Raw genomic sequence first — 14,169 nt, 5'->3', positions numbered from 1 at the left:
AACGTAGTAAGTCACAGCGTAATACTAACGTAATAAACTTCAAGTGTGAGAACATTGTAACAATACATATACAAAATGAACAAACAAACAGTAAGTCATGTTTAAATGGTTCCAGTGTGTATATTTTAATCCTTAGTGGGTCACCAATCAGCAGGCTTAAGGCATAGCTCTGTCCGCATACATGTAAACCACGTAGTCAACAGTTAGTAATAAATACAGTACAGTTCAAGAGGAAGCAAATATCTGTCTTAGCAAAGAGTGCTCATGTTCCACACAACCTGATAAGAAGACGTTCACGATACAGTGCACCTAACACACAAACACGTCTGTTTTATTGAACTAGAGGATGCAATCGTGCCACAACCCTTAAATATGAGTTCAGGAGTACAAAAGGGATCTACTGCAGAGTAGTGTTTAGGTCAAACACCGATACCATTGCATACATTGTTGGTGTATGTTTCACTATTCACTGCGTACCCACAACTACTATCCCCACTGAGTCTATAAAGGCAATTACAAGACATTTAACAGTGCTAATCATCCATATCTTAATATCTGAGCATAAGTTCAGATAAAGTCACAAGTCAGTACGTAGGTCCATTTTTGACAAGCCAAAGGTCTTCTACTGTCCATATAGTGTCCAGTTAAATATTTTTTTTAATTTTTTTATTGGATCGTGTTTGGTTCGATTTTTATTTCTATCCTTATAAAATGCAGCTCAACCACAAACAGCAGCTACGTTCACATATCTAGCACCCGTCCGGTCCAGGAAGTGTGTTTAATGCTATATAAAAATTGTCACTCAAGCATGAGATCATCCAAGACATCTTTGTATTTTTCAAGCAGAATTTAACTTCAAATCGGTCAAGTCAGTGACGGCGTTTGAAATGCAGCGACTCTAGACGGAGGGCAATCGCGTCACACGTGCAGATCAGACCTCAGTGCGTGGTGCTCAGCTGACTATAGACATGCTCTAAGATCTGCGAGTAGGCCTGGTCTTTGGGGGCGTGGCAACTCAGAGAGCCCTGCAGAAACAGACTCATTATCAAACAGACACTTGGATAAAGAGTTACTTGATTTCTTGATTTCTATATGCATTACCTTAACCTTGTCCAGCATGGTGGTCTCAGGACACCAGTACTGGTTGAACTGGACCAGATCGGGCGCCATCCTGTAGTAATCAACCAGAAGCATCTGCGAAAATTTAAAAAAAATTAAAAATCATGAATCCCCTTAACTGTGACTTGGTGCACCTAAAATTAAATCATACAGTTTTGGCTTTATATGTATGGGTCGGCATCAACAGTACCATCTCATTGAGAACATCGCTGGTGAGAAAGTTGTCCTGTACGTAAGTGACTTCCACAGCGACAGGGATGCCGTAGTCATTAGGCCTTTGCTACAAACAGGAGGGAAAACGATTTTGAAAAACATGAGCAAAAATGTCTTTATCTTTCTGAATGAACATACCAAGACTCACATGGCAAACCACAAAACAAGAAGGTGAGAAGTGAAAGTTAGTTTCCGACCTCAGGTGGCGGTACGACCCAGAACGGCGTTATTGTGGATGCCACGCCTTGGTTTCCGTGGTAATACGGCCCTGCAAAAGGTTAAATTCAACTTAAGATTTTTAAGTTTAACTCAAGTAAAAACAAGAATGCTTATACAGGAATAAACTCACTTTCATTCACTCTTTTGCTGCAAAATTAATCACAAGTCCATACAGGAAACCAGTTTCACAGCAGCGTTAAAAATAGATATTTGCATATACTGTATACAAAGAAACATCTTTTTCTCTCTGCCTGTCTGGCATTAGAGCTGCTTAAGCATTTCCTGTTTTAGATCAGTTAGAATGATCAAAATAATTGAATATCATGAGAGTTTTATACTACTCTCAAATTCAGACATTTAGATGTATTTGCTCAGTATTTTTGCAGAAATGCCTTTTATACTGTGACTTAGGCACAGATCTTTTCAGCTGTGCCCACAAATGACTGAGGTCGGGGGTTTATGATGATAACTCAAAATCATCCACATGTGTCCTTTCGCCACTTTGTAGCCAATTTGGAGGAGTGCTTGAACTCATTTTTAAGTTTTAATTTCCACGCTGATGCCATAATATTTTTGTCCTAGATCAGAGAACACGCTTGATGGGCTCTGCAGTCACTGTTAAATCAGATCAACAACCGGCCATGTTCCCGTTGAACTACACCACATCTAAAGTGGTTACTGACCACAGATGATGCCCAAACAGGGCTGGAAGCCGTTGTTGGAGCCCTGCAGCCTCAGCTGGTGATCCATCTGGGAGTCGATGTCCTGCAGGGACGGCAGGGCGGGACCTCGCGGGTGACTGTGGTACCAGCCCACCAATGACAACCCACGCATGAACAGGTTCTGACAGATCTGAAAACAAAGGCAAGCATCCTTTTTATTAACTTGACAGCACATGGTAAAACAGCTGCCTCTTAATTGACTTTCAAGTTTATAAAAGGAGGAAACTTAACTATTAAAAAAGAACAAATCTGCAAAAGTAACTTTTTTTCTCCTCAAAGATTCCTGCTCCAAAAGTTTTTGGAGCAGGAATGTATACCAAAAACTTTCCAAAAAGATTTTGGCATTTTTCTGTTCTGTTAATTACCCCACTTTTTGGCCCAATATCCCACTTGGAGACCAGTCGCTGTGTTAACATTCAGCAATGTGTGCAGTGGTTTGACAAGAGTGCATGTTGAAAAATAATGTTTGCTGATGTCTCACCTCCTCTTCAACAGCTGACGCGGTGTCTCTGTCTGCCAGCCTGGTTCGACAGGGGAAAGCCCTTAGGACTGTCAGCACTACAAAACAGAGACATTGTTTACACAAAGTTTGACCTTCTGCCATTAATTTTTTCCGAGTATCATCAGGCTCACATTGTGTGTTTGTGTCCCATCGCCCTCCGAGGTACCCTACCACCTCACTGGTGGTCAGGTGACAGTGGAAGTCCTGCAAAAATGCAAACAAATATCTGACTTTGCCACTTAGCGTCTCACTAATCCATGTGCTGCTCAGAAGAATCTGAAAACTGACCATTAGCAGCAGAACATTACTGGAGACGGCTACGTTGAATGGCTGGAATCTGTTGATGGCCGAGAACGCCGACAGCTCCACAAGCGTGTGTGGATCTCTGTGGATGTTGCAAAGTGTGCATCACATCGCAATTATATATACTGCATATATATATATACATATATGAAAAATACTACTGTAATGCAGGCAGTACCTGGCTGCATCCCTGGTGCCTAAGCTGCAATATCTGACGGGAATCCTCTCCCTGTCAGCTCGACGTGAAACCATTACGTCTGTAACAAAATGAAGATGTTAGCAGCTTTTAATGGAGATCAGATAGGAGAAGATATGAGAAGAGAAGAGACCATGCAAACCAGGTTTGTTGTTCTTGTTCTTCTCATCGGCCTGCACGGCTGCCTTCCCTTCCTCCTCATCCTCGTCATCATCTTCCTCACTCACCATGCTCTGCAATCATTAGAAATGTAAGGCAAAACAAATGAATAAACAAATCACATTATGTGTAAATATTGCTACTTATGTACTGCTTGTGTGTTACTTTTTCCACAACCCCCCAGCGTCCTAAAACCTGCATTGCCATCTAACAAAAGAAATCCCCCAATAAAGATGAATAAAAAGCTTTTGAATAAATTAAACTAGTATGTAGGTAGAATGATCTTACACAGAAAAATTAAATCATTCAGTGGGTGAAAAAAAAAAATGCTTAACAAAACCTCTTTGACATAGTAGGAGATTTAAATACATATTTTATTGAAGTTGTAAGGTTATCAACACAGACATGATTTTTGCTTTTAAAAATGTCTTCCCAACTGAATAAGTTGAATTAAATTTTTGTTTAGGTTTTCTTTTGTAACTTATTATTTTAAAAACTTTGTCCACATTTGTCATGTCACTTCTACAGCAGATTGTTGCAATAGCTGAAACTATCAACTCTAAAACTGTTCAGAAACACTTAAACCCAAATGTGGATTCAGATGTTTGATTTCAACTCTAGAGTTTTAGAGACCCTTGTCTCTCCTTACCATGTCTGCGCTGGGTTGATACTTGTGCAGCCAGGTGGTCTTGTACTGAGCCAGCTTCTGCCCCCGGTAGCGCACGGACGCCCAGCCGCAGCCGGACTTCTTGGCCGGGTTCACCAGACGCTTACAGTGTGTCGCCCAGGCGCTGGGGGAGTTGAAGATCTGACCCGTCTCCACCCATCGGATCTTGCCATCGTTCAGCAGATCCCCAACAAAATTCTTGCCCTGAAGAAGAGGGAGATGATGAGATTACATCCATGGCTGTATTCTTCACTCTAAAGCGATGATGTGTGTTATTACCAAGTAGTGGATGGCCAACACGCCGTCTCCAGGCTCCACCAGCCCGTCCTTCAGCAGGACTCTCAGGGTGATGCCCCTCCGTGTCAGCAGGGAGCCCCTTCCAGAGCTGGACCGAAACTCTGCCTCCTCGCCTCCACTCAGCTCCTCCTCATCCTCCTCGCCTCCATCCTCCACCACCTGCGGGGAACCTGGTGGTTCTGATCCTGAGGACACAGACAGAAACAGTTCAACCCAGAAAATGTGCTCAGGTCACATGTAAAAGCAAAAGCAAGCATCATGGCTTGTTACGAAGCATGAATACTTTTAAAAATTATTCATAAACTGATAGTAGGAAATTCTTACATATCAAAGTTAAATTATGAGTAATGTTCCATTGTTGTACTGAGTATGACTTCAGTGTAATGGCAGCCTCCATCACTGCACTGCCGTATGCTGCTACATAAATAGCACACTTAAGGCAACCCCAAGAGTCGCTGTTAATCTGCAGATGATCTAAATGGGCATTTTATTAATTACAGCTAAACTGTGCTGGCATTTATTGTTTCCACTTCCCATTACAGGGCAAGGCTCTGTCCGCAGGAAGAGGCCTGTATGTACGCCGCTTCTGCTCCCCCCCCCCCCCCCCCCCCCCCCCTACCCTTCTGTTAATTTCTCTCAGAATCACAATTAAAAGCCCTCTTTCATTATTCTCACCCATGCCTGTGAAAGCGACGGAGAGCGCCTTTAAATCCAGTTCGGTCCAAAAGCCGCTTTCTCCCCGGACACTTGAAGCTGGAGCTCTCCGGGGGCTGCCTTTCACTGAGACACTTCGCCTCACTAGCTCCGGCTATTATTCAAAAACATAAAATGAAGGCGTCTGTGGCTCTGCAGTGTAGTTTCCTTGTTGTGTTGCTTTAATGTCAGTTCCCCTCCCCTTTCTTTCTCCCTCTCCCCGTCCTTGTCACTCTCCCTGGTTCTTCTGAACTGAACGGGCTGGTCTGACGTGCAGCCGAGCCATTATTTACCTCTCCGTTACCATTGCTAAAAAACCAAGCATCAACTTATATGGTGGTGCTGAATAACTATTTTGAAGAGCGATGAGAACAAAACCGACAGGTTTAGCGGTAAATCTGCGTTTCCTGCGGAAAAACCAAGAGACTCGCGCACGTGAAACGGCCGCTATTTGTATTTTTCCCGACGAGAAAAGCGCGTCTAAGCCGCTCTAAGGCGTCTCGGTGCTCACAAGCACAAGGCAATATGTCGACATTATGATTTCTACGTGGTTAAAGTACAAGCCTCACCCGTGTTACAACGTTACACGGTGCTTTCCTTCGTCAACACTGAAATGTGTCTTTCTTTTACCTCCGAAAAAGAAGCACATTTACCGGGAACCAGCCTGCGGAGGGCAGCAAACCTCCAGCGAAGAGTCTTCCCCGGCTTCACTTCCTATCATACCCCCATCTACTGGTAGCACAGACTGAAGTCGGCCATGGCTGTTGTTACGGTGCCTTGAAATGGTTTTCGTCCCCTTGAAGCCTTTGAACATTTGTCACATTTTGACAAAATGCCAACTGAAAGTAACATTTCACATACTCGTACAGGCAAATGGACCAGATGTTGAGTTGCTAGTTATGGTGGGTTATTCAATGTCTATTTAGTAAATATGCGCAAAAGTAATAGAAAACTTGTTTAACTGCAAACTTCTTTTTGGTGAAATTAGTTATTTTAGCAGAAACAAATCATCGGGGAAAAACCTTGTCCTTATACTTTGGTTATTTGGGACGCAAGTTGCCTCTCTCTAAAGATTACTTCTTTCTTTTTTTTATTTAAGGAGTACAAAAGTTTCTCATAAAAACCCAAGGGAACAAGAACTTTAACGTGTTGTTTACTTTTGCCGATGATTGCAAGATCAAACTATCATTAGGCCTGTTGGGACAAATCAGTAAACGGGACAGGAAAAACCCGCTGGGTGGATTTTTGAACTGAACTGGTTGTTGTTATTGTCATTTCTGTTCTTGTTAACTGGTTTACAGGAGTGCTAGGAGCTTGAGTTTAAAACTTCCAGTTACGAACCCCCTGCTTTTATTTGACCTAATTTGAAGAACTGCCTCACCGATGACAAAAAACTTGTTTATCTTAATAAAACTAAGTGAACTAAGTTACGTTAGATTTTAAAGTAAAAATGGGCAAGTCTGTTCTGCAAGGCTTGGAATAAATGTAAGGTTGTCACTATTGGCAGAATTAAATTCATCAATGTGAAAAACATGCCTCCCTTCACACTTGAGAACAATCCTATTACTGTAACCAAGGTCGGCCAGTTCACTGGGTAAATTACCCTGTTTTTCTTTCATCTTTAAACTAGCTGCTGGCAAAGAGGAGCAACTCACACTTTCTCTTTTCACCGACAAGTACCTTTACTTGCCAGATCACAGTTTGAAATGCAAAGTAAGAATTGCTATGAACAAGTGTGTGTGTGTGTGTGTGTGTGTGTGTGTGTGTGTGTGTGTGTGTGTGTGTGTGTGTGTGTGTGTGTGTGTGTGCGTGTGTGTGTGTGCGTGTGTGTGTGTGTGTGTGTGTGTGTGTGTGTGTGTGTGTATAACCTATATATATACATATATAGTACAGACCAAAAGTTTGGACACACCTTTCTAATTCAATGGGTTTTCTTTATTTTCATGACTATTTATAAGGCAAGAAATCCCACTTATTAACCTGACAGGGCACCTATGAAGTGAAAACCATTTCAGGTGACGACCTCTTGAAGCTCATCAAGAAAATGCAGAGTGTGTGCAAAGCAGTAATCCCAGCAAAAGGTTGCTACTTTGAAGAAACTAGAATATAAGGGCTATTTTCAGTTGTTTTACACTTTTTTGTTTAGTGCATATTTTCACATGTGTTATTCATAGTTTTGATGCCTTCAGTGTGAATCTACAATGTCAATAGTCATGAAAATAAAGGAAACTCATTGAATTAAAAGGTGTGTCCAAACTTTTGGTCTGTACTGTATATATATATATATATATATATATATATATATATATATATATATATATATATATATATATATGTAGGTGTTTACTTCTGTTGTCCCCTTTGATTCAAAACAATACAAAATCAAATATCCACCGGCATTAAAGGTCAGCTTTCTATTGGTACATTTTGAGATTAACACAAACACGGACCTGTACAAATCTGAATATTTTTCCAATTTATTAATTAAATCAGTGTTTTTTTGTTGTTTTTTTAAGGTACGTAAAGTTATGCTTTTCCTCTAATACAACATTAATTGACACTTTACAAAGTTTTATTTAGTGTATTCAGTGTAAAAAGACATTTAATAACAGCACATCAAAAGCAATGATAAGATATAATGTATAAAGAGAGTCCGTTTTTCGCATCGGATATGACGTCACTACTCGAGAGTCGTCTCCTTATAGCTGATTGGTCAAGCGCAGTGACACTTTGTGAAGGTGGCGGGAGCGACAGTGTATTCATGAAGTGAAAACATTCCTCTTTTCCTTTGGATGGTGTTTAGCTCCTGTATGCGGTGTTTCGTAATGAGCAGGTTGCGTTCAGCAGTAGTTAAAGGCAAAAAAGGCCGAATGGAGACGGTGGAAACAACTATCCAAACCCGGAAGAAGTCAAAAACACCAATGAAAAAAGGTACCGCGATGATTTGATAATAATAGTAACAACACAAACCAGGTATTCAACGTGACATCACAAACTGTTATTCAGCCTTCAGAGTTTGGTGTCGCTTGCAATAGTACGGGCATATCCTGCAAATAGTGGATAATAGACAAAAAAAATTAAACAAAAAAAAAACACCGGACTGAACTTTGATTTGTGCCCGAGGCTGCCTCATCTTCACAACATCTTGACTTTGGGGAACCCGTGTTGTCTTCAAATCTGACCTTTTCCTAGAAAAAACACCCGCTTTACTCTGATCGTCTTCCTCCGTTAATTTACAGTGTTAAAGATTAGATACAGACTCTTGTGAACTTTTAAGGTGAATATTGCTGCCTGATTTAATAACTTAAAATCAGCAAGAGATGACTGGACTGCCGAGCCTGGAATCATATCATAGTGTCATAATTGACCTTATGTACAAAATCTAGAGATTTTGATGGTAAATTGAATTTGCTGGTAATATGTTTTGTTTGATTACTATGTTTTTGTTTGTTTGTTTGATTTCTCCATCCCACCAGAACCAACCACAACTTCATTCCCACCATCTTTATACCACACATTCTCTGATCCTGCTGAAGTTGTGTTTCTGCGCTCTCATCTCCTGCGCTGGTATGACAAAGACAAGAGAGAGCTGCCATGGAGGACTCTGGTAAATAATTCTTACTGGAAAATGTCATAATCTAAATATAATATTTAACATATGTTTAACTACTGTTCAGTATATGTTTATGGCACCTAACAAGAAGTCATTTATTTTGGTTGTTGTTATTCAGTCACAAATATTAATAAGATAAAATGTATTTATTTTAAGTATGCTATCAGTGCAACATTATATATATAAAAAAAGAGCTGCTCCACAATATGTTGTTTTTTTTTTTTTTTTTTGCTAATCTTGCTACTTGATTATTTGCTTTCATTAAGTATCGCTTTTTTCACGTTATATTACTGTTAGACTGCTTGAGGGGTCCTGGGTTATAAAACTATGTGTAAGTATTGGTCATTTAGTACATGTTTGCTTTAGCATGTTGGTTTTAATTAAACTAGCTCTAAATAATGACACCATTAATTTTAAAATTATTTGTCCAGATTTCGTTTTGCTTGGATCATGTTGGATCTGAATTTACACATCTTGAAGATGTGTAAGTTCAGTTAAGCAGCTTTAATCTCAAAGTTGCCCTATCTAACTGGCTTCATATTGTAGGCTTTGACAGAATCAGACATCAACATTAGGACATACGCAGGTATGAAAATGGATGCATTCAAGAAAATATGAAAGTTTAAAACCCAGTGTACTACACTTTCTTTAATTACTATAATTGTTGAACTATAATTTTTTCTGCTTTGGGTTTATTTCTACAGTATGGGTTTCAGAAATAATGCTGCAGCAGACTCAAGTTGCCACAGTGAAAGACTACTATAACAGATGGATGAAGGTCGGTATTTTAAACTAATAAAATACTTTTGGAAGTTTAATATAAATGCTGTATATTTTGCGCTCCAGAGGTGGCCCACAGTGCAGGATCTCGCAGCTGCTACAATAGAGGTAATCATTTTAATCAGTAGAGCTGGCGCATGCAGAGCTGGTGATTTTTACATTTAATACATTCATTTTATTGTGATACAGGAGGTAAACCAGATGTGGGCAGGCCTCGGCTACTATTCACGTGGAAGAAGGCTGCATGAAGGAGCACAGAAGGTTTGTCCACAATCAGATATTTGAATGCTTCTCCTAATGTATTTACTTTTCCAGTAACTTTGGAAAAGTACCCAGAACCCTTTTCCAGTAACTCGATCACATTGTGATGATCTTGTTTTATTTGTTGTTTTTCCTCAGGTGGTCTTGGAGCTGGAGGGACAGATGCCTCAGACTGTGGACGACTTGCTGAAACAGTTGCCTGGTGTGGGACGCTACACGGCGTCCGCGATTGGATCTATTGCTCTGGGCCAGGTTGGTCAGGACAAAGGAGTATCTGCACATCAAGCTTCATGAGTTCCTGTGGGTCAATGCTATTAAAGCTACACTGACATGTGACCTTTTATTTCAACAGTATACCAAAGAACATCACACATAAGACATGGAATATAAGCCTAAAGGCTGCCTTTCTGCTTTAATTGTTTATGTGTCTCATTTATGGACAGAAACTACAGTGTTTAAAAAAACATTGTTTACGAAAAGGCTTATAAGGAGGCTGTTATATGTAGAACTAAATATTTTACTTTAGTGACACTGGCCTCCTTCTATTCTTTCTTAGAGTAAACCAAAACATATATGTTGATGTTAATGTGACTGTAATAACGGTTTAGTCAAAATTACAATAAATAAATAAAAAGTAAATTCTTAGAATCGTTCAAACCTTGTCCTTTCATTTTGATTTGATCTGAGCAGTGATGTAGCAGTCAGTGCTGTTCATTTGCACCCATTTGCATCCATTCCATCTTTAATCTTAGAATGAAAGATATTAATTAGACCTAATTAGACTTGATATTCAGCAATACTTGTTTGACATAGAAAACTATCACCTTCAAGTGTAAACCACCACAGAAATTATAGAATTGTCACTAGAATAAGTTCAATTTGATACTAGCTTTATCATTTACCAGCAATACCTGGTATGATCTGTGTCGCTCAGGTAACCGGCGCCGTGGATGGGAACGTGATTCGGGTTCTGTGTCGCCTCAGGGCCATAGGGGCCGATAGCACAAGTCCTGCAGTAACGGAGGCTCTTTGGTGAGATTTAAATTCACAGATCAAATAATCAGAGACTACTTATGTAGAGAACCCAGTGTCATCTCGTTGTTTCTTCAGGCATCTTGCCAATTTGCTGGTGGATCCAGAGAGACCTGGAGACTTCAATCAGGCTATGATGGAGCTTGGAGCTCGAGTCTGCACCCCCAAAGGCCCGCTGTGCAGCCAGTGTCCCGTCCAGTCTCACTGCCGCTCATATCACAGGGTTGGCTCACTGTTTCAGATGGGCTCAGGCAGAAAGTCTGTAAAGTATTAATTGTTTATATATTATGTGTTGATGCAGGTTCATGTCAAACAGGAGCAAAATGCTAAGAAGCTTTTGGGAAAGCTGGACATGCCTGATATTGAGGACTGTAGTAAGTCTCCTCTGCTATCCATCTGACCTCTTGGACACAAGTTTAATCATCATAATGAACCAAACCTCCCTTTACTCTTCTCCTTCTTCCTCAGTGAACAGTGGCACTTGTTCCTTGTGTCCCTCTGAGCCGTGGGACTATCAGCTGGGTGTTCAGAACTTCCCAAGGAAGCCGGCCAAGAAAGCTCCTCGGGTGGAACAGACACTGACGTGCGTGGTGACTAGGCCAGGAGAAGCAGGTGGTGAGGAGTACCTGCTTGTGCAAAGACCAAACAAAGGTCGGTGCTGCACGATTTTGACGTTGATTAACAAACCGTTGAATATAGTGAGTGACACTTACATCTGGCGCCCAGATTTTACCTCCCTGTGTCGTCTACAGGTCCACTAAACACTCTGATTAGTGGATGAATGCAACATTAACCAGTGGCGTTTGTGTTTGCAGGTTTGCTAGCAGGTTTATGGGAGTTTCCAAGTCTTCTGCTGCAGGAGGACAATGAGGTGAAACAGAAGAGGGCGCTGTGTGAAGAAGTCAACAGAATACTGAGGAGCTGTTTGAATGAACATCTTCTCCAGTATGTAGGAGAGGTAAGCTTGATTTTTACCACCAAGGTTTAATACAACTCTCTGTTCAACGGGAGCTTTTTGTGCAGCTGTCCTCTCCTCACTGTCCACCTGCAGGTGGTGCACATCTTCTCCCACATTCACCAGACCTATGTGGTTTATAGCACATGCTTAAAGGACAGGGATGTTACACAACAGATGCCAAATGAAAAGCAACAATGGCTCACCAGACCTGGTCTGCAGGATGCTGCTGTGTCCACTGGGCTGAAGAAGGTTTGTGATTTGACTGAATTCATGGCCAGTCACTGAAGGGCTGTTGTGGATTCAGTTTTGATTTATTTATATTTTGGTTGTTTAGGTTTTCAGTCACAATGTGGCAATGTTCTTCTTCCAAAATCACGATTATAATAATGGCCACGCTAAAATATTCAGTGTGACATAGGAAAATATGCTTCAACTGCTCGTAACCGAAGCAGAAGTAAAACAGGAAATTTTACTTTGGCAGGCTTGATTAAAATATTAGAAGCTTGTGCTTATTTTATTTATTTATAAAAAGAATATTTTGGTGATTGTTATTTTTGGCTTGTATTCTGTGTAAACCACATGAGAGTGGTAATATACCCTTTTTTTGCAGATTGTGAAGCTCTTTGATACTGCAGACAGTTTAAAGGAAAAAACCTCAAAGGTAAGTTACTCAAATGTATTTTCACATTGATTTCTGCCTAAATCTTTGACTTTTAAATTTGTGGGAATTTTGTTTTTCAAAGCGTTTCTTACAACCTTATTGACTATTTACAACAAAACATTTAAAGGGTTTGTGATCGCGCTTCAGAAAGTTGGCAATTTACTTTTCAGGCTCAGTTTAACTTCTATTTAGCCAAAGGAACAGAAGCTGCCTAGTTTTTCACCCTCACTTATTACATAAGTACCTATCACCTAATTTGCTTAAATCCAATAAATATTCAGGTTTATACAGCTTGGTGTTGGAAAATACACATTACAAGGACAAAATCACTTACCAAGTAAATGTGCACATTCAGAAGTCACCCATTTAGCAAACAAGTGATCCTGTGTGAACTTTAAAGGTTTGTTATAGGAACATTAGTGGACATATGGTATCATGAAGACAGCAGACAGTTCAGACATAAAGTCAGAGAGACGTTCAAAGTAGGGTTGGGTCTTTAAACTGTCTCAAGCTTTGAAAATTTGAGCACTGTTTAATTAATCTTTTGAAAATAGAAAAAGCCGTAACATACAGCCAGAGCTACAGTAGAAAGGTTTTAATCAAATTGAATACACTTTGTAGAGTAGTCTAAAGTCTGGACCTTAAACCAATTGAAGATGTATAATTTTTCTCCCACTTAATAGTTAGATTGTTAGTTTATCACACAAAGTCCCAAAGTAATATTACATTGAAGGTTCTGGTTATAATGTAACAAAAATAGAAAAGCATTTTAAAGTATGATCATTTTTTTTGCAAAATATTGTCTGTGCATACTATCAAGCATTTATGGATGTACTGTAGCATGGTTTGTTTGGATTGAAATACTATTAAAGATTTGTAGATCAAAGGCAAATATTTGTGAATCATCGAACACCATCTCTGCTTGCCTCCTTTAGGATGGAAAAAGACGGAAGCCTGAAGGACTAAAACATGACAGGTCACAGAAAACAAAAAAAAGTAGACTGACTACAGCTGATGGTGGAGGCAGACAGCTCTCACTTAGTTCCTTCTTCAAGACAGTGAAAGAGGAAAGTAGTTAGTTCCTAAAGTTATCCGCGTTGACTTTAAATGTGCATGTTTTTTCATGCTGAATCTCCTTTCCTGTATCTTTCCTGTATTAAATCAGAGCCCAGACAGAGGTCAAGGTTTTGAACTTTTATTATATCATCTGTTAAATGCATATTTTTAAAGGAATTAATGTATGTCAGATGTTTTTATTACACATTTCTACTGTCTTTTTACACACAAACACAGACCATGTTTAGTATTTTTTAGCTATGTAAAAGATAATCTCATTCCTCCAATTATAATAAAAGTTTTGAACATTAAAATGCAAGTTGTCTGGTAAACATCAATTGTCATTTTTTCTTTTTTTCTAGAGAATTTCTTTTACTACAAATCATTTAGTGACCTTTCTGGCAAATATAGCAATAATAAATTAGAATATTATTGAAAAGCTAATTGATGCTATCAAATTAATTGAAAACCTCAGTAATTAGACTCTTTGCACTCAGAATGATTTTAAGCCCTTTCTTATATTTGCTAATTTTGATGACCATTGTTTTACAGCTAATGAAAACCCAAAATTCATATTGTTTTATGCTGAGGTGGGTCACACTATAGACTGGTCACTAGCTGCAATCCATAATGATCCAAATTTACTGAAACAAACACTTAAAAAAGATGTGTAATGGATGTTATGCTTTAATATGAGCAGTTATTTTAATGAAGTTTA

The 14,169-nt window shown here is 39.5% G+C and overlaps 2 protein-coding genes across 5 annotated transcripts; one reads left to right on the top strand and one right to left on the bottom strand.

Annotated features, from left to right (window-relative positions):
* Positions 1–100: 100 nt before the first annotated feature.
* Positions 101–5,860, bottom strand: mpnd (MPN domain containing). 3 transcript variants are annotated; one of them, XM_023339052.1, is made up of 13 exons: positions 5,721–5,858; positions 4,380–4,582; positions 4,083–4,304; positions 3,417–3,507; positions 3,257–3,335; positions 3,064–3,160; positions 2,907–2,979; positions 2,755–2,831; positions 2,235–2,403; positions 1,530–1,600; positions 1,310–1,399; positions 1,102–1,194; positions 101–1,025 (listed from the first exon to the last, which is right to left on the bottom strand). In XM_023339052.1, exons 1-13 carry the CDS (start codon positions 5,737–5,739, stop codon positions 939–941), a joined length of 1,371 nt encoding a protein of 456 aa, XP_023194820.1. In that variant the 5' UTR covers positions 5,740–5,858; the 3' UTR covers positions 101–938. The 3 variants fall into 3 exon arrangements, with proteins under 3 accessions (XP_023194820.1, XP_014327023.1, XP_023194822.1); XM_014471537.2 differs by lacking the exon at positions 5,721–5,858 and adding an exon at positions 5,073–5,639; XM_023339054.1 differs by lacking the exons at positions 101–1,025; positions 1,102–1,194 and having other exon boundaries at positions 1,313–1,399; positions 1,481–1,600; positions 5,721–5,860.
* Positions 5,861–7,814: 1,954 nt separating this feature from the next.
* On the top strand, positions 7,815–13,783 carry mutyh (mutY DNA glycosylase). Of its 2 annotated transcripts, XM_005795737.3 has the most exons (15): positions 7,815–8,021; positions 8,567–8,697; positions 9,250–9,289; positions 9,408–9,481; positions 9,550–9,591; positions 9,673–9,744; positions 9,883–9,996; positions 10,679–10,776; positions 10,855–10,999; positions 11,078–11,150; positions 11,245–11,427; positions 11,592–11,734; positions 11,828–11,983; positions 12,345–12,395; positions 13,331–13,783. In XM_005795737.3, exons 1-15 carry the CDS (start codon positions 7,883–7,885, stop codon positions 13,472–13,474), a joined length of 1,605 nt encoding a protein of 534 aa, XP_005795794.3. In that variant the 5' UTR covers positions 7,815–7,882; the 3' UTR covers positions 13,475–13,783. The 2 variants fall into 2 exon arrangements, with proteins under 2 accessions (XP_005795794.3, XP_023194933.1); XM_023339165.1 differs by lacking the exons at positions 7,815–8,021; positions 9,250–9,289 and having other exon boundaries at positions 8,594–8,697.
* Positions 13,784–14,169: the final 386 nt, after the last annotated feature.

The sequence above is a fragment of the Xiphophorus maculatus genome, chromosome 9 (genome assembly GCF_002775205.1).
Source record: "Xiphophorus maculatus strain JP 163 A chromosome 9, X_maculatus-5.0-male, whole genome shotgun sequence".
NCBI classification, from domain to species: domain Eukaryota; kingdom Metazoa; phylum Chordata; class Actinopteri; order Cyprinodontiformes; family Poeciliidae; genus Xiphophorus; species Xiphophorus maculatus.
This window is presented reverse-complemented; position numbering and strand designations above follow the sequence as displayed.